Source organism: Chelonia mydas, chromosome 4 (assembly GCF_015237465.2).
Source record: "Chelonia mydas isolate rCheMyd1 chromosome 4, rCheMyd1.pri.v2, whole genome shotgun sequence".
NCBI lineage: Eukaryota > Metazoa > Chordata > Testudines > Cheloniidae > Chelonia > Chelonia mydas.
Window position 1 is genome coordinate 119,479,784 of NC_057852.1, and position 27,140 is coordinate 119,506,923.

At 42.7% G+C, this 27,140-nt stretch overlaps 1 protein-coding gene across 1 annotated transcript; it reads left to right on the forward strand.

Moving 5' to 3' along the window:
- Window positions 1–10,357: 10,357 nt before the first annotated feature.
- GPR78 (G protein-coupled receptor 78) lies at window positions 10,358–18,968 on the forward strand. The gene is made up of 3 exons (XM_007060039.3): window positions 10,358–11,430; window positions 11,945–12,058; window positions 16,584–18,968. Exons 1-3 carry the CDS (start codon window positions 10,763–10,765, stop codon window positions 16,819–16,821), a joined length of 1,020 nt encoding a protein of 339 aa, XP_007060101.2. The 5' UTR covers window positions 10,358–10,762; the 3' UTR covers window positions 16,822–18,968.
- Window positions 18,969–27,140: the final 8,172 nt, after the last annotated feature.

Consider the following 27,140-nt stretch of genomic DNA (forward strand, 5'->3'; position numbering starts at 1 on the left):
CTTGTTTCCTGGCAAGGGTTTCAGTTTCTCCTTCTGCAGTAATGGAAGGGGTGACTTGGGCCTGTATTGTAGTTAGTCCTATTATTGTTCCTAGGCAACATCACACAATGTGCTGGAACTCCTGCTATAACAAGGCACAGTAGCTTGTTTTAGAGTGTCAGCCCTAACCTGGCATTTCCTTGATTTTCTTTCTTTACTGTAATGGATGGAGTTTTTTTTTAAAAAAAAACTGCTCAGTGAAACATACCGGGAAACGTGCATGACAATGGTGATTTCTGTAACAGCTGTGCGTACACAATAGCCACAGTTTAAATTTAAATGCCTTGGCCACTTAGAGCATTTGTTTTGAGAGTAGCACATTATAGACCGATTTACTGCCTGCCAATCCCAGTTTTTTAAACTGACGTCCTTTCTGAGTTTGAATCTTCCCATGGGAACGTGTTCATGTATGTGTGAGAGCGGGTCAGTGGGTGGGCTGGAGGAGGAGGATGGGAATATACTTAGGTATCACAAGAAAGGTTTAGGTTGAAAATAGCTCGCTATTTCTCTCATGAAGCAGATGCTGCCAGTCGCTTACCTTCACCAACAGAGGCTGCACCTACTAGTGGGGGTGTGAAAAAACTATTCTACAGTGATTAGCGAGAGGAAGGCAAGCCAGGGGCGATGGATTCTTTCTAATAGTGGTGGGGGTGGGGGCCTCCATGGCCCCACCCTGCCCATCCGCTTCCCCTTGTGGACCTGCCCCCTGGCGAAGCTGGAAGCTGGAGTCGGGCCAGGGATCCCAGGCTTCTCCACCTACCTAGGGGTGTGGGGCCTAAGAGCAGCGACTCCCCCCAGCAGCGTGGCTCTTACCCCAACACGTCCGGCTTCCGGCCTGACCTGGGGGAGGGGCCTTGGGGGCCTAAGAGCTGTAGCCGGGCCATGGTAAGAGAGCCACCGGGCAGCTGTGGGGAACTACGGACCCTCAATCTGCCCTGGTTGGGGGCACCCAGGCGGGCCAGGGGCTGCTCTCAGGCACCCCCACACCAGGCAGGTGAAGGGTCTGCAGCTCCCCACAGCTGCCCGGACTCCCTGGGCTGCTCTTACCCAGGCCGGGCTCCAGCTTCCAGCCTGGCCGGGAGGCAGGGCCTTAGGGGAGAAAAGGAGGGGCAGGGGGCTGCGTTTTTCACTTTCAAAAGTGGGAGGGCCATGGCCCCTTTGCCCTCCCCCTATTCCAGCACCTCTGAGGCAAGCTATAGCTTAGAGGGCTCAAGCAAATGCTTTCCTGGACATACCTCTGCAAGACTAAAACATGAGGGTTAAAGGAGGGAAAAAAAGCAACCTGGTTAATTCTGTATATTGAGGGATGGTGATTTCATTGGCCTGAATATGCTCTAGGAATAGTTTGGGGGAATTTCTGTGGCCTGTATTATACAGGAGGCCAAACTAGATGATCACAGCGGTCCCTTCTGGCCTTGGAATCTATAAATTAATAGAGCTAGATGACAACACTTATGTCACTGCCCAGCATAGGGGGTTGTATGGAGCTGCACTGACCCAGGATGACACCAGAGACATTGTGCCATCAGTTCTGCCCAAGAGGCCTGTGTCCCTGGTGTGCTGGCCCCACTCCAATACCTCTTTTCCTTCCCACCCCTCTTTGCCCCTGTTCAGAAATACTAATATTGTGAGTAGCCCTTGAACAGCTGTGCAGTGGGGGAAGGTGGAAAGGCCTCTGCCAACATGGCCCTTAGAATTGAAAATCCAGAGGATGGATCTTTCTCTGTGCTTTGTCCAGTGCAAAGCTCACTACATGCTCCAAACTGCATTTTATGTTCATAGGTGTGTTCTTTACAACACTGCCTTGCACTACAAGTCTGGTTCTACTTTCATTTACACTGGTTTGGTTTTCTACACTGTAATCCCATTGACTTTAATGCAGTTACTCCTGATTTACACTAGCACAATGAAAGCAGAATGGTGTGGTTTATGCAAAGAATTTAGGGTAATCTGTAGTAAGAGAAGATCAGAAATGTGGATATTTGAAGTCGAACCCAGTAACCATCTCCATTAGCAATGGATTTTGTGGTGATTTTCTTAGCATGGACATGTTATAAAAATAGAAGACCAACAAATTTCGAAGTGTGTGTACCAAGGAACGTGGCTAGACAGTTGGCGAATATGTGGTTGCCAAAAGCTTTGGTTGCATGACAAGACTACCAGTGATATAATAAACTGAATATACAATCCGACCTCCTTAAGCACCTGACCAGAGATTATTCTGTGAGGCAGCCCATTTGCAAGCAGGCCATGTCCCTTTCAGATTTGCCATGATGATGATGTAGTCAGATAGGAGTTCGTAGGCTGGTTCTTCATACTCCAGCTCCTGGAACGCTCTACAGTAAATACATTCTCTCAGCAGTTTCAGAAAATGCCACTTAATGTCTGCTGGCTCCAGGGAGTGCTAACCATTGTCACATTCATTGAAAAATACAAAAAAAAGTAGACTCCCCCCTCCCTCGGGAATTTCATCAGCATGCCTGCAGTCACAATAGTTTTATTACAAGCTGGGACAATACAAAGTTGTTAGCATGAAGTATTGTATTTCTGGGCTGCGGTGGCAGAAAAATTACATGAAAGAGGGATATTAATATATTCCTATCTGATTTAAACAAATCAATATGAGGCACCTAGGAACTACAGTGATTGGCACGATTGAGAGCCAGAAAGAAGGAAGGAAAGCTACATATTCTCTACTTTCAGTTCATAATAACTATTGAATCTCAGGGAAATTCCTTGATCATTCTATTTTTTTCTTCACTATTACAGTAACACTTAACTTGGTAAAGTAGTGTCCTCTAGTTAAAGGACTAATTCTGCTGTCTTGGATGCTATTGTAAATCAGGGGTAATGACAGTGTAAAGCTGGCACAAGATAAGAATCGGGCCCTATATTTCAAATAATATACATTTTTCTTCGATTTTTCTTTATTTTCTTTATTTCTTTTCTGCTACCTCAATGAAATGGACACTTTTTGGCAAATAACAGGATGCTGTTGAATTATTTAGATACCAAAATTAGTTCAATATTAATATTAATATTAGTTGATATTCACTCCTTCTTGTCAACTGTTGGGAATGGGCCACATCCACCCTAATTGAATTGGCCTTCTTAGCACTGACCCCCCATGTGGTAAAGCAACTCCCATCTTTTCATGTGCTATATATTTATACCTGCCTACTGTATTTTTCACTCTATGCATCTGATGAAGTGGGTTATATCCCACAAAAGCTTATGCCCAAATAAATTTGTTAGTCTCTTAGGTGCCACATGAGGAACATCTTTACACTGAGGGTATTCCCCAGGTACCAAATCTGCTGTTTGTGGACTGGAGTGCAATGTAAAAGAATTGCATTAGACTGATAAATAAGGCTTATAGATTTTCTACTGCAGTTGCTGATGTGTTAATTATCATACTGTTATCATTATGTATCTTATTGCTATTTATTTTATTATTTCATATTTCTATATAGCATTATATGTATGCATAATGCTCTACTTAGCAGATAAGGACACTGCTTGCCCCAAACACCCTACAATCCAAATCAGTCATGATGAAACAGGACACTGGAATAGAGGAAGGAATACACAGAACAAGGCCCTGCTGCTGCTTGGGTGGGATTGTGCAAATTAAGCTAGCAATGCTAATGCTGTAGCACTAATTAAAGCCAGTGATATGATGCCAACATGCCTTGTTATAATGGCGGTGATGAGGATTAATGACATTCATGTCTGTCCATTGGTAAGTGCACTGAAACCACTACATCAGTTTACATAGCCCTTTGAAAACCAGTCACATGGTTATGACTTTTGCTCACTTCTGACTTGGGCCATATTTAAACCAGTGACCTATAGCTTAAAGGTACTGTTCTCACTAACAGTCTCCTGAGTCATTCCATTCCACGATACAGTTCATTTAATTTAACCCTGCCAGTGAAAGAAAGAAAGAAAAAGAATTTGTAAGGAAGTGGAAAGTTTCCCCTCTGTCCTTGTCCCTGCCTGGCTATACTTGCAGATAATCTGATGCAATTTGTCTGAGGTCTTCTTCCTGTTTCACTATCCATTAAAATTCATGCAAATTGAATGCATTCCTAGCTATTGCAAAATGCATGGATTACAGCTACATTATGTTCAGCTGTGATCTATATTGGAATTTTGCATGACACATCTCTCCTGGTGTGAAACTGAAAGGGAATTTGAATCATCCCTTCTTCCTTTCCAATTTAATGCAGTCCATTAACACTAAATCGAATAAAATGTAGTCAATATTTAGAATGGATGAATGTGAAGATTTAAGAATTTATGCATCCGTTAAAAGAAAAGGAACGAAGTAATTATCTGATTTGTGTCTACTAGATGGTATCTACTTTTAAGGAATAATTCATTATAAAGAACTTGTTCTTATTTATTATTTGTATCACAGTACTCCCCAGAGACCCCAGTGAAGACTGGGGTCCATTGTGTGGGGTGCTGAACAAACATACAGTAAGGGCCTGATCCTGCTAACACTTGTGTCATAAATATAAAGGGAAGGGTAAACACCTTTAAATCCCTCCTGGCCAGAGGAAAAACCCTTTCACCTGTAAAGGGTTAGAATAACCTCACTGGCACCTGACCAAAATGACCAGCGAGGAGACAAGATACTTTCAAAGCTGGAGGCGGGGAGAAACAAAGGTTCTCTCGGTCTGTGTGATGCTTTTGCCAGGAACAGATCAGGAATGCTCTTCAGAACTCCTGTAAAAAGTTAGTAAGCAATGCAGGGAGAAATGCGTTAGATTTTCTTTTGTTAAATGGCTGGTAAACTAGGTTGTGCTGAATGGAATGTATATTCCTGTTTTTGTGTCTTTTTGTAACTTAAGGTTTTGCCTAGAGGGATTCTCTATGTTTTGAATCTGATTACCCTGTAAGGTATTTACCATCCTGATTTTACAGAGGTGATTCTTTTACTTTTTCTTTAATTAAAATTCTTCTTTTAAGAACCTGATTGCTTTTTCGTTGTTCTTAAGATCCGAGGGTTTGGGTCTGTGTTCACCTATGCAAATTGGTGAAGATTTTTATCAAGCCTTCCCCAGGAAAGGGGGTGTAGGGCTAGGGGGGATTTTGGGGGGAAAGACGTTTCCAAGTGGGCTCTTTCCCTGTTCTTTGTGTAACACTTTGGTGGTGGCAGCTTTTAACCTAAGCTGGTAAGAATAAGCTTAGGGGGTCTTTCATGCAGGTCCCCACATCTGTACCCTAGAGTTCAGAGTGGGGAAGGAACCTTGACAACTTGTTTTACTTAACTCACGAGTCGTTCCATCGATTTTAAATGTGACTGTTTGCATGCATAAAATGAAGCATGTGCATAAATCTTTGCAGAATTAGGGCCTAAGGGCATGTCTACACTTACCAGGGATCGGCACTGCAGTGATTGATGGACCTGTGGTCGATTTAGTGAGTCTAGTGATGACCTGCTAAATTGACTAAAGGTGTTCATGTTATTCTCTCTCTTTCATAGAATTTTTTGAAATATTGATATGAATTTACAACTGCACTGACAGTCAGATTTATTCACTGTTTTGTGACTTGGGAAGTGACACCTTACTAATTAGAGAAAACATTCATCCTACTTCAGGGTTGTCCTCAGGTATAACACAGCACACATTTCCAGATAACACACTTCATGCTACTCTGCTCTGTGCTTTCATTAAAATATAAAATCTTACCATGGCAACCCTTTCAATTAGGACCTGTTCCAAACCCCACAGAAATCAATGGAAAGATTCCTGTTGACTTCCATGGGCTTTAGATCAGGCCCTTAAAGAGCATTTTTAAAATAACATTATTCCTACTGTGGGAACATGTACTTTACAGGTCTACATTGTGTAATTGCATATGTATTGCACTAGCTTCTTGGGCTCATAATGCTCATTTCTGGTGGCAGGCAAGCTCTCTCTCTTTTTTCTTCCTTTCAGCACTGGAGATCAACTGAAAAATGTGACAGTGGTTAGACCTGGCAGTTTATTTCTGTGCCACTGTTTTGATGCAGCAGAATAAATTCATTTCTTTCTTATGTAAGGACAAGACTTGTGGAGTTTCTAGGTGCTGGCTGTGTGATCAACCTTCTGTGAGGCATGTAGGGATAGTCTCTGTCCACATGTCATTTCTGCCAATAACCCCCAAACTTTCCCTAATGTTCTATGGGTCCTCCTTAAGTATGCCTTATAAAATCTTGTTTGGCTCTCCCCTGTGACTATTAGATGAAAGAAAATGAACGGAGTCTTCTAACTATAGAAATATTTTCCCTATCAACTAAAAGTGGCTGTCTGTAGTGTGTGTTTGTGTTTGGGGGTTATGTGCTGTGTGCTGAGCTTATGTTTGTCTGCCTGTCTGTTTGTTTGTTTGTAGGACCATGTGCTGTGGCCAGCAGTTGGAAGCTGTGAGCTTCTAAACAAGGTTTGAAATCTAGAAGCCTCTGTTCATTGGCTGAGCCTTAGTCATGGGGCAGGGCTATCAAGGAGGCCGGGGCTTTATAAAGTAGTGAGCAAGTGACCAGGGAGCTTTGCAACCAGGGGCCACTAACAGAGAGTTTCGAGAGGAAGTTTGGAAGGGGAGTGGGAAGGGGGCAAGATACACTTGCCATTCTTTAAAACCTTTACACTAAACTATAATCAGAACTTCTTGATTTAAACAAAAACCGTATCATTAACCTAGGTAACTGTAGGAGAAAATGCAGGCAGAAGCCCAGCTGCAGAGTAGGGGCTATCCTGTTTATTGCACTCAGTGTAGCATGTATGATTACCTGCCCTGTGGGTGGGTGATGTATTTTTGCATTCGGTACAAGTAGCTCCTGGCCCTCAGACTGTGTACGGGCTTTGGAGACCAGGGTGGCAGAACTGGAGGAGCTAAGGGAGGCAGAGAGGTATGTTGATGAGGCTTTCTGGGACACTGTAGATTTGTCCCACTTCCAGTCAGACAGCCCCTGCGCCATTAAGCAGGATGAAAGGCCCAGAGAAGGAGAGCAGTCAATGGGAATAGAGGGAAACCTTCCCATATTTGGGACCCTCCTTCCAGATGATGATGAGGTGTCCTCTCGCACTGAGGTTACCTTTCCGGGGGAGGGAACTCCAGTCATTAGGAAAAGGCAGGTGTTAGTAATGGGAGATTTGATTGTTAGAAACATAGATAGCTGTGCTTGTGATGACCAGGAGAACCATGTGGTGGCTTGCCTGCCTGGTGCGAAGGTTGTGGATCTCTCGAGGCATCTAGATAGACTTATGTGTAGTGCTGGGAAGGAGCTGGTGGTCGTGGTACATGTAGGTACCAATGACATAGGGAAGGGTAGGAGAGATGTCCTGGAGGCCAAATTTAGGCTGCTAGGAAAGAGAATGAAATCCAGGACCTCTATGGTGGCATTCTCAGAAATGCTTCCAGTTCCACCCTCAGGGCCAGGTAGGCAGGCAAAGCGTCAGTCTCAATGCATGAACGAGACAATGGTGTAGAGAGGAGGGGTTTAGATTTATTAGGAACTGGGGAAACGTTTGGGATGGGGGAGCCTATACAGGAAGGATGGGCTCCACCTATACCAGAGTGGATCCAGACTGCGGGAACTTAACATTTAAAAGGTTGCAGAGCAGTTTTTAAACTAAGAGATGGGGAAAGCCGATGACTGCAGAGGCGCACGTGGATCGGACAGAGACTTCTCTTAGAGGAGAGTCTATTGATAGAGAGTCTCTAGGTTTTAGTCAGGAGGAGAGGATGAAAGAGGATAAAGCATGGGCCAGATCAGATGAGAAACATTCACATAAAGAATCTGACACATCAGAAAAGGGCAGACAAATAAACAGTGACAAGTTTTTACAGTGCTTGTACACAAATGCTAGAAGTCTAAATAATAAGATGGGTGAACTAGAGTGCCTCATGTTAAAGGAGGATATTGATATAATAGGCATCACAGAAAGCTGATGGAGTGAGGACAATCAATGGGACGCAATCATTCCAGGGTACAAAAGATATCGGTAGGACAGAACAGGTCGTGTGGGTGGGGTGGTTTGGGGGGGCACTATATGTGAAAGAAAATGTAGAATCAAATTAAATAAAAATCTTAAATGAATCCATATGTTCCATAGAATCTCTATGGATAGTAATTCCATGCTCTAATAAGAATATAACAATAGGGATCTATTATCGACCACCTGACCAGGACAGTGATAGTGACGATGAAATGCTAAGGGAGTACCGGGCAAATTAGTTGAAACAACAGTAAAGAATAAAATTGTCAGACACATAGAAGAACATAAATTGTTGCGCAAAAGTCAGTATGGTTTCTGTAAAGGGAGATCATGACTTACTAATCTATTAGAGTTCTTTGAGGGGGGTCAACAAACATGTGGACAAGGGGGATCCAGTGGACATAGTGTACTTAGATTTCCAGAAAGCCTTTGACAAGGTCCCTCACCAAAGGCTCTGACGTAAATTAAGTTGTCATGGGATAAGAGGGAAGATCCTTTCATGGATTGAGAACTGGTTAAAAGACAGGGAACAAAGGGTAGGAATAAATGTTAAATTTTCAGAATGGACAGGGGTAACTAGTGGTGTTCCCCAACGGTCAGTCCTAGGACCAGTCCTATTCAACCTATTCATAAATGATCTGGAGAAAAGGGTAAACAGAGAGGTGGTAAAGTTTGCAGATGATGCTAAACTGCTCAAGATAGTTAAGAACCAAAGCAGTCTGTGAAGAACTTCAAAAAGATCTCACAAAACTAAGTGATTAGGTAACAAAATGGCAAACTAAATTTAATGTGGATAAATGTAAAGTAATGCACATTGGAAAAAATAACGCCAACTATACATACAGTATGATGGGGGCTAATTTAGCTACAACTAATCAGGAGAAAGATCTTGGCGTCATCGTGAATAGTTCTCTAAAGACATCCATGCAGTGTACAGCAGCAGTCAAAAAAGCAAACGGGATGTTAGGAATCATTAAAAATGGGATAGAGAATAAAATGGAGAATATCTTATTGCCCATATATAAATCCATGGTACGCCCACATCTTGAATACTGCGTACAGATGTGGTCCCCTCATCTCAAAAAAGAAATACTGGCATTAGAAAAGGTTCAGAAAAGGGCAACTAAAATGATTAGGGGTTTGGAATGGGTCCCATATGAGGAGAGATTAAAGAGGCTAGGACTTTTCAGCTTGAAAAAGAGGAGACTAAGGGGGGATATGATAGAGGTATATAAAATCATGAGTGGTGTGGAGAAAGTGAATAAGGAAAAGTTATTTATTTGTTCCCATAAGAACTAGGGGCCACCAAATGAAATTAATGGGTAGCAGGTTTAGAACAAATAAAAGGAAGTTCTTCTTCACTCAGCACAGTCAACATGTGGAACTCCTTGCCTGAGGAGGTTGTGAAGGCTAGGACAATAACAGGGTTTAAAAGAGAACTAGATAAATTCATGGAGGTTAAGTCCATTAATGCCTATTAGCCAGGATGGGTAAGGAATGGTGTTCCTAGCCTCTGTTTGTCAGAGGGTGGAGATGAATGGCAGGAGAGAGATCACAAGATCATTACCTGTTAGGTTCGCTCCCTCTGGGGCAGCTGGCATTGGCCACTGTCGGTAGACAGGGATACTGGGCTTGATGGACCTTTGGTCTGACCCAGTAGGGCCATTCTTCTGTTCTTATGTTAACAATTTGATTTGGAAGTGGTTTCAGAGAGACCTTAGGTGTCTACTGAAAGTGCTATCACAGCCTTGGGCCCATCCCTTCTTTAGCCAGCAGGGTCTACAGGTTTAATAGAAGGGTTAGTCCAGGGCTAGCAGGTTGTGCGGTACATTAATACTGCCCACTGGTGGATTTCTTTGCTCTGGTGATGACCCATGGGAGATGATCCCCGTCCCTGAATGCTGATTGCACCTGTGGGCTCTTTGAGGCGCTAGGGGAAACGGTGCCAGAGAATACATCACTCAAAATGAGCAGGGGGAACCTGCTATGGGACGCGGGGGCCAGGTTTGCTACAGCCACACACCCCACCCCTCCCAAATAAGACTAAATAAAATACCCCCCCCCCCCGCGGGCATCATAACTACTAGTGTGCTGGCGTGGCTTGCAAAGCACCAGGCAGCTTCCAGGGATGCATGCGCGCCGTCAATCGCTGAAGGATTAATAACTCGTTGGCAGCGGGCTGCACGGATCCCGCCCCTGCCGCGCGCCAGCGGGAAGTTTGTCTCGCCCTTGGCGGCCGGCGGCTCCCCCCGCTGCTCTGGGCCGAGCGCAGAAGGGAGGCAAGGCTGCTCCGCGCTCCTCGTCTGCGCATGAGTCACCCCGGGAGGCTGGGGCGGTTTGACTATTTCAGGGGCTGAGCAGCGGAGTTGCCGAGCGGCCGAGGAGACGCCGGAGGGGCTCGCTGGGAGCTGAGCAGGCGCCTCCCCCCTGGGGCCGGGGTCGGGTCGGTCGGTCGGGGAAGGGGAAGGGAGGAACTTCTGCCCGCGCTTTGAAGCAGGCAGGTCGGGGGGGGACCTGGGCAGAGGGTGGGCTCGTTTCAGGACCCTGGACAGCGCCGGCGGGCCGGTCGCTTGTGCTTTCTGGCAGCCGGAGCTTCAGATCCACCCCGAGTCTCCACCAACATGCCTGGGGATCTCCGGAAGGCCCCCCGAGAGGCACCTGCCATGTCCCCTTGCCGCTCCGTCTCTGAAGCCTGCCTTCTGCTCACCAAGGGGCGCATGGCTACCTGGTAAGAAATGGACTTGGCAGGAGTTCTCTTGGCTTTCTTCCTGGTGCTGGTGCTGGTGATTTCTCTGCTGTCCAACCTGCTGGTGCTGCTATGCTTCATCTACAGTACCGAGCTCCGCAAGCAAGTCCCCGGGGTCTTCCTGGTGAACTTGTCCTTCTGCAACCTGCTCCTGACGGTCTTAAACATGCCCTTCACTTTGCTGGGGATCCTGAGAAACCAGCCGCCCGTCGGTGACTGCGTCTGCCAAGCGGTGGGCTTCCTGGAAACTTTCCTCACCTCCAACACCATGCTGAGCATGGCAGCCCTCAGCATAGACAAGTGGATTGCCGTGGTGTTCCCCTTGAGTTACACCAGCAAGATGCGGTACAAAGACGCCGTGATTCTGATGAGCTATTCCTGGATTCATTCCTTGACCTTCCCTTTGGTCTCGCTGTTTTTCTCTTGGGTAGATTACAGCAACGTGTACGCCTCTTGCACCTTGCACCTGAGAGAAGAGACGGAGAGGAGGAGGTTTACCGTGTTCACCATCGTGTTTCACGCCACCAGTTTCATGCTCTCCCTGGTGATACTGTGTTTCACCTACTTAAAGGTGTTTAAAGTGGCCAGGTTCCACTGCAAAAGGATAGACATTATTACAATGCAAACGCTGGTTTTGCTGGTAGATATCCATCCCAGGTAATGCGTGAGTGTGTGTGTGTGTGTGTGTGTGTTAATTCGATGTGTTCACTGTGTTTTAAATCACCCTCTTCCTTAAGGACCCAAACCCATGTCTTGCTTTCCTGAGCACCTTTTGACGTCTTAATTCATGTCCTGCAGATATGATGGCCCCTTCTGGTACAGCGTTTCTTTTCAAACTTCAAAAGCTGTTTAATGAATTCAGCTGTTCATTCAGTGTCAGAGCCTGTGGCTCTATATTGACAGGCAGCTTTGTTTAAACGGGAAGCGAAGGTTCCCAGAAAAGCCAGGACACTGAACGGCTGAGTCCCTCATGTAGCTGATACGCATACAGGGTGTATGTCGCTAACAGTATCCAGAGGGTTGGTGGGTTCTGGGCTTTTGTTCGGTCTCATACCCTTCATTTGCCAAGTTCCCGCACCTGAGACCGAGTCTCCATGGCAGACTTTACTCTTGGCTCAAGAGTCTCCTCGCTTCTTGTCTTAACGCAGTGATTGTTATTTTCCCTTTTCAGCGTGAAACAGCGTTGTCTTAATGAGCAGAAAAGGAGGCGGCAGCGGGCTACTAAGAAAATCAGTATTTTTATAGGGTCTTTCGTGATCTGCTTTGCTCCTTACATTATCACCAGGTTAGTACTCCCTGCCTCTTTCGGGAGCCTTAGGGGGCAATATGTCATCAAGAATAAGCTACCCCAAGATTCCTGGGACAGCAAAAAGACATTGAGATGATAGCAATAAACAAACAAACCTTCCTTAAAAGTCATTAGGGATACTGGGTTGGACCAAGGGTGATAAATTTGGGGAAATATGAACATAAGAACAACCATACTAGGTCAGACCAAAGGTCCATCGAGCCCAGTATCCTGTCCTCTGACAGGTGCCAGTGGCAGATGCCCCAAGGGGAATGAACAGACAGGTTATCATCAGGTGATCCATGCCCTGTCACCCAATCCCAGCTTCTGGCAAACAGAGGCTAGGGACACCATTCCTGCCCATCCTAGCAATAGCCATTGTTGGACCTATCTTCCATGAATCTATCTAGCTCCCTTTTGAACCCTGTTATAGTATTGGCCTTCACAACACACTCTGGCAAGGAGTTCCAGAAGTTGACAGTGTGTTACATGAAAAAATACTTTCTTGTGTTTGTTTTAAACCTGCTACCTATTAATTTCATTTGGTGGCCCCTTGTTTTTGTATTATGAGACGGAGTAAATAACACTTCCTTATTTACTGTCTCATTTACCACTCATGATTTTATAGACCTCTATCATATCCCCCCTTAGTCACCTCTTTTCTGAGCTGAAAAGTCCCAGTCTTATTAATCTCTCCTCATACAGAAGCTGTTCTATACCCTAATAATTTTTGTTGCCCTTTTCTGAATCTTTTCCAATTCCAATATATCTTTTTTGAGATGTGGCGACCACATCTGCATGCAGTATTCAAGGTGTGGGCGTACCATGGATTTGTATAGGCATATATAACATATAAACACAGGGAGCCAAATCATCCTAAAATAGATTTATTGGTAAACTGATAAAGTAATATGAGACTTTGCAGTCTTATAAGATCTTTTTGTTTGTTTTTTACGACAAGGTATAGATGCCTCTTCCAGAAAGAGTGGGCTTTTAGGACTGGAACCAGGAGTTCATCACATCTCATTGGTTTTTTTTAGCAGTTTGGCTTATCATCAGCAGGTCCCTTATTATAGTCCAAAGGTTGAAGCTCATTGACTTAAATGGAGCCACAAAGATTTGCACCAGCTGATGATCTGGCCCATAGTTTCTATGCCTGGAAATATCATTGATGAAATAATCTAGAGTTTGATCCTGTGCCCATGGAAGTCAGTGGCAAAACTCCCACTAACTTCAGTGGTGCAGGATAGTTTTCCAGGAAGTGTCAGCTCCTAAACACTAAGAAATATCCAGTTTAAATCAGAGGTTAGTTAAAATGTCAGCAGACTAGATCTTCAGCTGGTGTAAATCTGCAGGGTAGAAGCCAATGGAGCTACACTGATTTGCACCAACTGAGAATCCAGCCCATTATTTTTACCATGGCTGAACCTGAATCATGATTTTCAAAAGTGACTAGTTTTTGTGGGAACCTGAATTTTTGGGGTGACCAATTTACGATACCTTGAAGGGGCCTGATTTTCAGAAAGTGTTGAGCATCTATATTCTTACAATCAGGCCCTCTGAAGACACATCAGATAGGAGACCCAAACACTGAGGCACCCAAAATACTACTAACTTTTGAAAATCTTGAGTTTGGTATGCTGGTTTTGCATAATTAGGGACATATTCTATCATCTTTCCTCACCCTGTTCCTACCACACTTGCCTTCAGTGGTACAGCTGGACCAAGGAAAGCTATGTTTTAACTTTTGAGATGACACTTTTTAGTATTTCACTTTTTTATTAGTTGAAAGGTTCTTGCCTGATTGGCTAGGCCGTTGCATTTCCTCTTCTTTTGGAAGAATTGTTACAAATATTAACTTGACACCAGAAAGTTAAAAGGTTAATTTATTAATGTTCAGTATCTTATGAGTCATTTTCTGTTCATTATTGTGACCATCAAGCTATAACTTTATACCAAGCAAAGGATGAATTCTGCCATCTTCATTCAGGCTGTATTATATATACCCTGTTCAGCAAATTCCGGCCTCCAGACACTTTTTAATTCTGAAATATTTCCCATAAACAATTGAAACAAAAAGCCACTGCATTCCTCAGACAAGGTGTTTTGTAAATGTCAGCTAATGCATTTTCTTAATGCATTAAGTGACACTGCGTATGTCAGTAGAGAGAAAGTTAAAATAAACTTATCAAGGGGTGAATTCTGTCCCTGCTCCCATGGCCTCAGAGGGCAGCAGAATGGAAAGGATTTGGGGAGGGCTATGTAGGCATCTATGAGGGCTCCTTACAGGGTTAGGCCAGGGGGTAAAGTTGGGGTAGGGCTGGAGTATTTGTTGCCATGCAGACCTTCTGTTCTTTCCCTACTTGATGGGCTGTGTCGGGTCCACAGAGACCACGCCATCCTTTTAGTTAGAAGAGTCTTCATGGATGCTCTGGGATAGAGGATTCCCCAGCACATGGCCTGGCTTCTCAGGCTATGCTCTGAGATCAGGATTTGCCCCTAACTGAAGAAATGTTAATGAGATTTTGGAAATCAACAATAAATTCTGTCTGTTGGGACTAAACCCAATGGATGAAGTTCATCTTTGATATAACAGCATTGCTATTAATGGGATACTACCCTTTATCTCACTGAGGTCAAGGGGAGTTTTTCCATTTACTTTAGATTAGGACTGGGACCACAATCTATCATATAATACACATACACACTCAAGTATATCTATATATACAGATCTTCTGTTTGACAGTGTTCTACAAAAATATTCATTTTGTACAGATCAAGCATATATGCCATATGTGGAGGTGATATCTAAGATAGGATAAACTGAGGTACCATGTGATAAATTGCAGATCCACATGATACTCTTATTTATAATGCACTTTTTGACCTCCTTGCTTGCTTTCTGTCATTAATCCGTCTCCCTGAGGCTTGTTCTAACATTCCAAGCACTGGAGCATCTACCTTCTTTAAATTCACTTGCCAGAGAAGTGTTCTCCCCTCCACACCCTATGCACACACACAGCTGTGGAATTTGCTGCAGTATTTCACCTATCTGAGGCTCAGGGTGGGCAAGATTCAGTCCTGGATGTGTGCCAGGATTTATAGGAATATAACTTTAAAATCCAATATTCTTCAGCCCTGAAAAATGGGAGTTTTGAACTACAAGAAAAGGGAAATTCCAAGTTTCCCAAAGAGACCAAGAGCTCATTCCTAGCTCTGGGAATGTCTGGGATATCACACTTTGAAGTCATTACATTTTAATATATAGAAAAGCTAGGTTAGGTCATTCTCAAAGGTATTTATGGTGTCTTGAGGAGCTGCCAGGCCACACCTCCGCCTAGGAGCCAAGGGAGGGACATGTTGCTTCTTCCTGGAAGCCTGCCCCCCCGAGCCCTCACCCCCTCCCGCACCCCAAGCCCAACCCTCTGCCTCAGCCCTGAGCCCCCTCACACACCCAAACTCCTGCTGCTGCTGTGGGGGAGGGGTGCCATGGTCTGAGACTGCTCCAGCAGTAGTCAGAGCAGCTGGCTTGGGGGCCAGCCGAGTTGCTCAGGCAGCCCCTGAGTCAGCCGCACCAGCCACTATAGAAGTCATGGAGATCCCAGAAAGTCACGGAATCTATGACTTCCATGACATCCCTGATAGACTCGCAGCCTTACTCATGATTAATGCACCCATATCAAACTCATGCTGATAAAGCCTTTATGCCCAAGATTCTAAAACTGGGGTCAGTGACTACTGGTTATTCACAGAGCACATGTTGGTGGTCTAAAGACAGGTAGCTGGTCACATAGCAATAACATCTCTTGCTTGTTTCCATCTGCTATATAACATTAACAGACAGTTAAAATGCATAAATACTTTCCTAATTTCACTTTTCCAAGTAAGCAATTGCAGTAGTTTGCACATGGATATCTTGTGATTGCAAAAGAGAGGGGAAGTAGTCTGAATGATCGAGAAGGAGAGCAAATGTCCATGAGACAACGTGTATTATCTTGAGGTGTTGTATATCACACCAATGCAGCATGTATTCTCTCTTCATACATAACATTTCACAATATCGTTAAGTAAGGATATATTAATATATAGCTCCATATTCTATAGTACATGTTACATGTCTTTCTACAGCTTGCCTAGGGAGACGGGAGGAGTCAGGAAGGCAAAACCTTGTCAGACAGCACAGAGATCTTGAATATATTGTCAATTGCTAGGACAGCTCACCAAGTAGAATTAGGCAGAAGTTTTGCAATAAGTTGCTACACTTCTTTGTATACAAGACATGGGAGTATGTGGCCTCAGGGCTTAAATATATAGTTAAAACACTTTTTCCTCCTCATGGCTGTCCTTACTCAGGAAAATCTCCGATAAATTTATCTGTGCAATGACTGCAGGATCATCCCCTCAGGTGCTGCATAGTATAAAAATTAATTCTTAAGATGCTATTATTCCTGAAAATGTGAGTTGAACGGTTTGCTAGTGTGGATGTAACATTCAGCTTTTCCTCTTTGTTAATGTTTAACAGGTTGATAGAACTTCTTCCTTTTGTTACCATAAACTACTACTGGGGAATTGTAAGCAAGTGCCTCACCTACAGTAAGGCTGCATCAGATCCATTTGTTTATTCTCTTTTACGTCAACAGTACAAGAAAGTCATGATCAACATTGTCAATAGGATACTTAAAAGGGATCTGTATCCTTCATCTGGCTACAACAGCTCTCTAGACACTGAAAATGATTATTGCTTACACAGAACATGCTAACATCATGACAGTCATTAGTCTTCAAGTTAGGCCTGACTTTTGCCACCATAAGGATATCACCTGATCTATCACATGTTGACTGGACAATGGTGACACATACCTTTTGGATATGAAAGCTGGATTCCTGCAATGCGTTTGATTATGGGCTTTCAAAACAGGCTCTTCCATTGTCTGCATTTAGTACAGAATGTAGCTGCATAGTCACTGTCAGGGATGGGCAGAGGTGATTCTGTCTAACCACTGCTTTGCCTTCTGCACTGACTGCTTCTTGGTAAGTGAAATAAGTTCAAGGTTTGGGGTTTAACTTTTAAAGCCTATAACATTCCAGATGCCGTGTCCTGGTATTTTACTGAGGATCCAGCAACCTACTCTCTTAAAGCAAAGATTATGGGACCATTGGAGCCTAGGGCATGAACAGATAGTTGGAGCACCACTTGTACAGTATAGTTGCGTCTGCAATCCTGGATTTGTCTTAATTTTAGAACATTTTAAAAGAGTATTTCAATTGATGACTTGTTGTATTGATGCCTAGAATGGGTATTATGGATGGGCACTTTGAAAATGAGATTACTATTATTTATTATAAGGCAACATGATTGTAACATAGACTTTAAAAGTGATATGTGTATTCAATGTGCCAGTATTTTATCAAGCATAACCAAAGGCCATGTATCTGATTTACTAATATTTAGCACTTTTGTGATACTACATAATTACCGTAATCGCAGTGACAGCAACAAAGACATAATCAGAGTTTAGTTAACTAGCATTGTAATTTATGTCACTGAGCCAGGTCCACTCAACACACCTTTCATTAGGAGGAAATCAGGTCAATTAGATTGTAGAAGTGACACTATATTTAAGATATTTTTTGTTCAAGAGCTATCTGATAACATATACCAGGATAAAATAGAGTAATTATTTTTAAAGAAAGTATAATGGGGAAAAAATCTTTCATACATCAGGTAAATTTTATGAATAGCCGCAATATGGTATGAGCTTTTCCCTTTGATTTACCTATTTAATTACTTATTACTTATTATAATAATAATTATTATTCATCTAAAAAGTCTTTTGGAAAATACTGGAACAAATTATGAACAGTAGTCCATCAATTATATGTTATAATGGATATGAATGAGTAGTGTTCTGTGGAGCTCAATAAACTAATGCTTTGTAGCCAAACAAAAGCAATTTTAAGATGTATTTTTAAGAAGAAGCATACCTGTAAGACAACGTATAAAGTTTGTATTTATTTTTTAGGTTATAGTAGCATTAAAAATTAGGGATAGAATATTGGCTTTGATCCTGCAAAAAGCTGAGAATTCTGATCTTGATTCAGCAAAGCACTTAAGCATGTGATTTACTTTAAGCACTTACATAAATCCTATTGAAGTCAATGGGACTATGCACATGATTAACGTTAAGCATATGTTTAAGGACTTTGCAGGACCAGGGTCAGGTGTTCAGTAGCTTGAAGGACTGCAATCTGCAGAGGATTAAAGGCCCGTATTGAAATTTCACTGAAGCCAATGAAAAGGCTCATACTGCATAACAAATACAATGTCATTATGTTATCCTCTGCTTTCAAAAGTTGAGGCCTTTCTAATGCTCTGTTGCCATGCAAGTAAATTAGGCCTCCATGTTCTGCATCTATAGCTGGCTAGTATTAAAGCTGAATGTGCTATCACGTTTTTGTCTACTTAGTAAAGTATTTGTACTCTCTCTAACTTTGTGTAAATACAATATTTCAGAAAGAGTATTTGTGTATGACATGTTCAGTTTCTTTTCTTCCTTCTCCTCCCCTCCCTCTACTCCCTATAATAATGAAACCTGGTGTTTAAATCTTTTATAGCAACAGCATCAGCAGTGTAATAATTAGACATCTCTCCTGGAGGAATGTTAATTTGTTTTAGAGTCAAGCATTTTTGTGCCAGAAAGTTTCGATGTGCTCTGACATCTGTCACTACGACATTGATCTGTTAACTTTGGTGAGTTTAATGATAGCTGCAATGTTTAGCTGGGCTATAGTTTTTTAAAGAAAATGCTGCTCCCTTTGAATATTACATTTAATACTTAGCTGAATGTATTGCAAAATGTGACCTCCAAAACAATATGGAAATGAATAAAAATATTATTTGTGTTTACATTTTCTAGTGTTAAATGAATATGAGAGGAGAAACATAAGATATTGTGACAACATCTGAAATCAGGACAGCACTCTTTTAAAAATCAAGAGCCAGAACCCGGTGAAGCCTGGTACACCTCTTTTGAAGTCAAGTGAACTGTGCTGATTCATACCAGCTGAGGATAGAGTGTCATGCATGTATTTTAGAATAGAAGCTCAATGCAGCAAGATGCTGAGTACCTACCGGAAGTGCTTAGTGCCTTCAGGTCCCATGAACTTCAATTCCAGAAGTTGCTAAGTACCTTTCAGGATGGAGCCCTAAGAGCAGATAATTCAGATGTATAAATTAGCACTTGATGTACCTTTGTGAATAATCATCATCACAGAATGATTACTGAATATGGAATTATCCCACCCTAGTCTGACTAACACAGAGAGATTTTTAACTTCACTGTGACAGACATATGCAGCATTCTTCTGTTTCAGGCTTTCTATATGAAAATACAGTGGAATCAGAATTCTTTAAGCATCGTTTGTACCCCACGTGTTACAGTGCATTTAGAAAGCAACCTTAAGTTCAGTGAGTGGGGGTTAAACTTAAGGTTGCTTGAAAAAATAGCAGCTTTGAATCTTAATGTGTTAAAATTACCCTTAGAAATGCAGTTCATCATTTCGTGAGATACTTAGTACTCAGCTAGACAAAGCCCTTGAAAAGATACTGTAGAGAAAGAAGCCTATACTAGCAGGGAGATGCAGACTAGATGACACGATGAGCATGTTCTTTTTCATAAAAGCTACATGTGCAGTTGTGCATACAGAAATGCCTGTGCAATTATGTGTACAATTTCATGGACACTTAGCATGATTCAGGTATTTGTATCTGCAAGTGTCCTGGTATGTTTGTAATTAATGTGGCTAGCCAGTGTGTGTATCTTGTCATGGTAACTACACGAGCAGGTTAGGTGCACAGTTGTGCATCTGATTTTTTGAAAAGCAGGTCCAAGTAAATCTCTCCAGTCTGTGGGTCAGATTCTGTGCTGTACATTGACGAAGCACAGAAGGCCGAGGCAAGGATTTAAACCACCTTTATGTCCTCCCAGTGTTGGCAAAATGGCAACTGACATAATTTATGCAGCCCAGGGGATGCTCTAAATTACAGCAGCCTCTCTCTACTACCTAGGGAAGTGACACAGGCCAGAATAGCCGCAGTGGAGAGTGCTATGATTTGTCCCACTCCCATCTTTCCCAGTCCTCCTCTCACCATTGGTATTCCCTTTTCCCCCAGACATGCAGGGAGGTCAGCATGATAGTGAGTGCAGAGTCATGGCTGAATCGTTTCTGGTGACTTTTATGAGTATGCAATAAAACTCCAGTGGCTCTTAACTAGAATCGTGTTCATTCATTGTAAATAAAGTACTTGGGATTTTTGGTGTGTATAAATGGGAACAAAACCATGTTTGAACAGAGAGAACCATCAATCATTTTAGTCTACTCCTGCCATCTCCTTTTTAAGCAGGTGTGCTTAGAAATGTTATTGATTACTGAAAAAGTCCTCATCCTAGATTTCAGTCCATTAGCACTAATGGCTCCCGTTAGGTTGCTAGGAGTCCTATTGTATATGTTAAAGACCCTCTGGATGAAAATGTCATTTTTGATATCCAACCTAAACTTTTCTTCTGCATCCTGTGTCCATTCCCTTTGTTGCCTGGTTTTTTTGAGGTTAATATGGGCTACACTCTGAATCTTGCCCTTTTCACATCGCGTGAACAGATTCTTATTCAAGCCTTTGTGGCATCATGTCAGGTGTTTGTAAACCTTAATTAGGTATGCAACTAAGCTTCCTTTCTCTTTCTAGGGTAAATGTGTTCAATTCTTGAAACCTTTACTAAGAAGAAAAGGAGGACTAGTGGCACCTTAGAGACTAACAAATTTATTTGAGCATAAGCTTTCGTGAGCTACAGCTCATCTGATGAAGTGAGCTCTAGCTCACGAACGCTTATGCTCAAATAAATTTGTTAGTCTCTAAGGTGCCACAAGTACTCCTTTTCTTTTTGTGAATACAGACTAACATGGCTGCTACTCTGAAACCTTTACTAAGAAGACATTCTCCCCATACACTAAGTTAGCTTTGCTTCCCTTCTCTAGACACATTTTTCTAACATTCAAATGTCTTTTTTTTAAGTATTAAGCTCAAGCTTTAATACTCCCACAATATTCCAAATGAGGCCTGACGAGGCCGTTATACAGCAGCCTCATTACCACCTTCACTTCACTTTATAATTCCCCTCTTTATACACCCAATCACCCTGTTTTCTTTCTTTGCAGCAGCCACATGCTGCAGCTCATTTTCAGACTGTTTTGTTCAAACACAGTAAATAACTGTCCTAAGCCTTACACGGAGAACGCAGCAGCACCCTCGCTGATTGGCCAGGTATTTCAACAATAATACTGATTTTTTTTTTTACACCATTGCCTTCGTATTAGACTGGTACTTCACCGGTAGAAAATGCTAATTGGCTCGACATGACCTTTGTGCAATGGAACTAACGTACATCCCTCCTTGCATTTGCACAGCTCAGATTGGAATTCAGCTTTGAATCTGGCATGCAGGCTAAACAAACACTGCCTCTTTATTCATTGTTGATGAAGGTTGTGCCGAGCAAGTGAGGGGAAAATCAGCTGATCAGAGGGATCACGAGGGCGAGATGGGCCCTAAATTTGGCCAAGGGATTGCTGAAGCACTGAAGGCCTCCAGTGTGTTAACGCTGCTGTACAACTGGCAAAGGGAAAACTTAAAGAGGACCAGTAAAGCCATTTTTTTCTTGGTGATAACAGACATGTCAATCTATTTTTAATATATTTGGTTTGGGAAATAAGTCGTGACTGCTATATCTGATTATTCAAACCACCAGGCTCTTATATAAAGCATTGAGCTGACCTCAGTCCAACAAGACATGGAACATGCTGGTCCCCTGCCTTCAGAGCTGTGTAACAGGCTTGATGCAGGAGTCAGGGCTTGTCTGCTTGATGCTTGCAAACGTGTTTGAGTGGTGTGATTTGTAAAGCATGCTAATGTGTTGCACTCTAACTGCCCATGTAGACTATGCTAGTGCACTCTGAAAGGTACCTAGTTTGCATAAACATGTGCCTGTAAATACTGGTAAACAGGATCTTGAATTGTGTTTATTGTTTGATTGTGATTTTTGTGATCTGCAAGGGAAAGTATAATCTGTGATTTTGGGTTATACTGCATGTTATTTTAAAATATAAAAACAATTACAGGAGTAAGTTTGATGCTCTGAAGAGGGCATTTGATTTGGCTTTATGAAACCTGGGCCTTATTTCTGGATCCATCATTGACACTGTATTTCTTTGACTTATCTGCACTGTGCCTCAGTTTCCTCACCTGTAAAATGGGCATAATATTGTTTACTCACCTTTATAAAGTATCTGGAGAGCCAGAGATGAAGAGCACTTGAATACTTGGTAAGTATTATTAAATACAGCCAGAAAGCCTCTTCTTGCAACGTTTAAACCCTGTGCAGCATCTGTCTAGCTGCATTGACAAAGACCCTTCCCCACACCCTAATCACAAATAACTAAAAAGTAAGAGACAAAATCTTGACCTGGCTTAAAAACTGGTACAGCAATAGGAAACTGAGTTGGAAGGACTCATCCTGTGTCATTCAAATCAATAGGAGTTTTGACATTGACTTAAAGGGGAGCAGGAGCAGATCCAAAGTGATTGGGGCCCAGATCCACCAAAGGACGTAGCACCTGACTCTCACTTTAGGTACCTAATTCCAAAAGTTAAGTGCCACTGAGATCCTCACCACCCTGATCAGCTGCTGCCTAACCCTGGAAGTACTGAAGCCCTTTGCACATACGTTTTTGATGTTAAAGTCCTTGAGATGCCTAAATTTCTGCCTCTGGACACACACGCTACTGCCTCAGTCCTGAGGCTGGAGCTTATCTCACACCTAAGCCCCAGGAGGATCCTCAAACCATTGCCTAACCTATCTCTCCTGCAGGACCAATCTGGTAGGTGTACTCAGAGTACTCCCAACTCCACATAAAATGACATGGGCAAGGGAGAAGTCCCTTGTAACCTTTAGTCCAGTGGTTTGGGAACTCACCCAAGATACAGGAGACCTGTGGTCAACTCTCCCCTCTGCTGATGCAGAGCAGGGATTTGTACTTGGGTTCCCTTACTCTCAGCTGAATGCCATGGGGGTGATGGAAATTACATTGGGGTGGAGGGAGAACCTTTTGACATGCAGACATTTTGCCTCCCAATAGAAGGGAACGACTTGACCCTAATGGCTGGGCTGACACCACCACTCGAGAGGTAGCATATGGGTCCGACACTGAGAGAGGGAGTTACTCAGCCGGGAGACTCTGCTCTCCACAAAGGGACACTGGAGGGATCACTACTCCCTTGTGACCCAGCAGCAATATATAGCAGCAGGGCCGCTGGAGTCTGGGTCACCACCTTGAGGCTTAGCCTCAGAGCAGCTCTGCAGCTATTCTCCAGGAGGCATTGTGGTGTCCTCCCCTCTCAGGATGTGAACAGTGCTCCAGAGGTGTGCTGGGAAGCAGTGATTTGTCCCGCTCCCTGGTAGGACCTGACTGAAGTCATTAGAATTCTGAAGGGCACAGTGAGGCATTTAGATGAATAAGTCTTCCTCTTTCTTCCCCTTCCCCTATGGAAAGAACAACAATGGATAACCCGCGGAAACTAATGGCTGGGAAATTTAGAACAAGCAACAGTGTACCGTCATCCTGTAGAAACTGTTGGCATGGTAGGTCCTGGAGTTAAATAGTATGGCTAGATATTAAAAAGGGCTGGATCATGTTAAGATTACTGATGACAGTTGTTGTTGTGCCCATTATGGTCCTTTTTCTGCAATCTTTAATTAGGAAAAGCTCCTATCAAATAGAGTTGTGTAAGGACATTATTTGTAATAGCTCATCTTCTTCCAAACACTATCAGCAAGGGCCAGATCCTCAGATGGTACAAACTGGTGTAGTTCCATTGATGTAAATGACTTACACCTGCTGAGGATTGGGCCCAAAATACTGACCACTGCCAGAAGCAGGAGAATTGGCTTGATTGGCCAGTGGGAGATGTACACATGTAACTAAGAGGAAACTTTAGCTGAAGGTCAGTGCTGATATTGCAAATCCTATTTTCCTCTGAAAAGTATCCTGCTATTCAGTTTCATTTTCTTTTCATTCATTTTAATCCGAGTCCCACTAACACTCACTTGGGCCACCCTTAACAATTCGTTACTTCCTCCATTTTGTATATACATCCAATACTTGTAAATGGTTCTTGCATCAGCCGTTAATCATCATTTGGCCAAGGAAAACATATATACTGACGTTCATATACTACTTCCTGATGAATCAGTCCTTCAAGCCCTTTCACAATTTTTGTTGCTCCTCTACAAATTCCTTTCAATTTGTTGACATTTCTGGTACTGAAATACCTGTGCTTTCAATGTTTTAGTGCAAGATGGGAATAAGGGAGGGATGCACAGTGGTGCTGATAAGTCTGAACTTTGTTTTCTAGGCTGAACTGCATAACAGGAGCCATTGAGTCCACTGGATACTGTTACAACCAATATGTTTTTTCTCTTTTCAGGTGCAGGACCTAATGAGCTTCCTGCTAATAGTCAGACCAAAATCACTGCATCTAGAGCTCATTGTACACATGATTTCTTTGGAGGGAAGAGCTGCTATATATAGGTTTGGCCCAATGCCTATGGAGGCCAATCAAAAAGCTCTCACTGATTAGGATAGGTAAGCTTACCTTTGTGATTGATGGTCCCATACACCAAACATCACAGCAGTATTCAGTATCCAATCCAAAAGGACCGGTCACTTACCCCAGGTCAGTTACACATTAGATCTGACACCAAAGACAATGCTGGTAGCCAATCCTATAATAAACTATCAAAAGATTTATTAATTAGGAAAAAGAAATGAGAGTTATTTACAAGGTTAAAGCAGGTAAACATATAAACACAAATGAGTTACAGTTTTAAGTTTCAAAAGGTAATAGAAACTTCTATAATAAGCAAGCTGTGCGTGTCCTTTACTGAGGCTAAGTACTGGGGATCTTTTGCTTATGCTTAGTAATCCTTGCCCCTCAGAGTCCAAGAAGCATAAAAGATACAGTTTCTTCTTGTTATGGCCTTTTATTTCTTCCCCATTATGCTTCAAGTGGCAAGTTCAGCTTTTGGGAGGAATTCAGTTGCATGTGTCCTCTTCACAGGGGCGGAATGGAAGGGGAAACAATCGACAAAGCCTTTTTGTCCTCTGATGTTCCACAATGCTTTGTCAGGTGTCGATGGGCCTCCTTTTGTTAGACGGGAGATAACACCTCCTGTGGCAAACTAGTATTTCACACTTGTTAATGCTTCTTTCCTGACTGGTGATTTGCAATTATAGAGCAAACACTTAAATATTACCTTATAACATGGGATTCAGATATTATAGGTGAGATTAATGCATGCAGCAACTTACAAGCATTCCATAAAGTCTAAACACTGAGCTCTTTTTTAAATAATTCTAATACTTATTTTAACAGTACTAACACACAGGTGAGCCAGACTGGTTCCAGCTAGGTATTGGCAGTGTTCAGCTGAAAACTAAGGGCCTTGGCAGAAGCTGGCACCTGGTTTGCCAGTGTCACAGCACTATCCCAAGTTAGCCCTGGAGAACATTCTTACACCTTTTGACTATAAAGCTTTCTGAGCTGAGAAAGAGAGTAATTGAACTGAGCCTCAAAATAGGACTTTTAAGTTCTTTTCTGGTAGAGCTCATATTAATTTTTAATATTCCATCTGTGATCAGGAGAAGAGAAAGACCTTTGATTCTCAGCACAAATCTTTTCAGCATTCTTATTTCCCCTTGTTTAGTTCTGTGGTGCTCAGACATATTCAAATTTTCAGTCACATTTTAAGGGAGCTAGAGATTTGTCACTCATGGATCTCATCTTTCCTAACAAGCCAAACTGGATGTCCACAACTTCCCTTAACAATGTTCATGCAAGCCCACTAGGCATCCAAAAAGCAATGCAGTAACATTAAGGGGACTAGGTAAAAATAAATGCCCTTTGGTGCCTTTGAGAGGCAGCTTGGCTTTGCAGTTGAAATGCTGGACTGGGACTTGGAAGTTCTGGGTTGAATTTCCAGCTGTGCCACAGACTTTTAATGTGACCTTGTGCAAATCACTCTGTCTCTCTCGCTGGACCTCAGTTCCCCATCAGTAAATAATATTGATTCCTTTCTCCCACCCTTCATCTTCCCCCCCCCCCAATTAAATTGTAAGCTGCCCAGGGCAGGGACTGTTTCATGCTATGGGTACAATGCCTAGCAGAACGGGGCCCTGCCCTGAGTTGCAGCCTCAAAGTATTACTATAATGCACATAATAACACATGTTGCTCAGCTGCTTGAAACCCAGACCAGTAAGGGGTTGTATCACCACCTGCCATGCCTTAAATGGATGCCTATGGATGCCTTACCTATGGATGCCTTAAATACTATGCTACTGTCTCTCACAGCCTGGGTACCAAAGCCAGTGAACACGCATGAAGCTCCATCACCCAGTAACTTTTTGCAGCATGACTCCAAAACTCTCCCCAATCCCAGATTTCCCCCAAACTGTCAGTGGTATAGTGTCCCACCTTCTCCTGCAACACTCACAGAAGTTATTCAGTTTGCTGCACCTTTAAAGAGACAGTAAACTGCATCTCATTAATTTAAGTGGGGTTTGACTAACACCTCTTCTTTCAATCACAGAACTGTGTTGATTTACGTTAAAAGTTGTGTTAAAAGTAAAGCAAGTATTAATCAAAAAGGCATTGATTTAAGTGATATCATGCATAAGGAATTAAGATAGAAAGGTTACATATAAACAAGAGTAAAAATACATTTCTAAAACTAAAACTTAATTTCAGCCTAAGAAGATTTCTCATCTAAACTCAGTTCCCAGAGACTTCAGCTCCTTTGTTTGGAGGACCCAATGTTCTGTGATTTCAAGAGCTCTGGCCTCTTTACTCCCTCAAGTGATGGATGTAAAAATGCCCATTTCTCTCTCCTCATAGCCTCCCAAAGTTCACTGACCCTGTTCCAAGGGGCAGGAATGCCTACTGGGGCAGTGCAGTCTCCATCCCCCATGCAG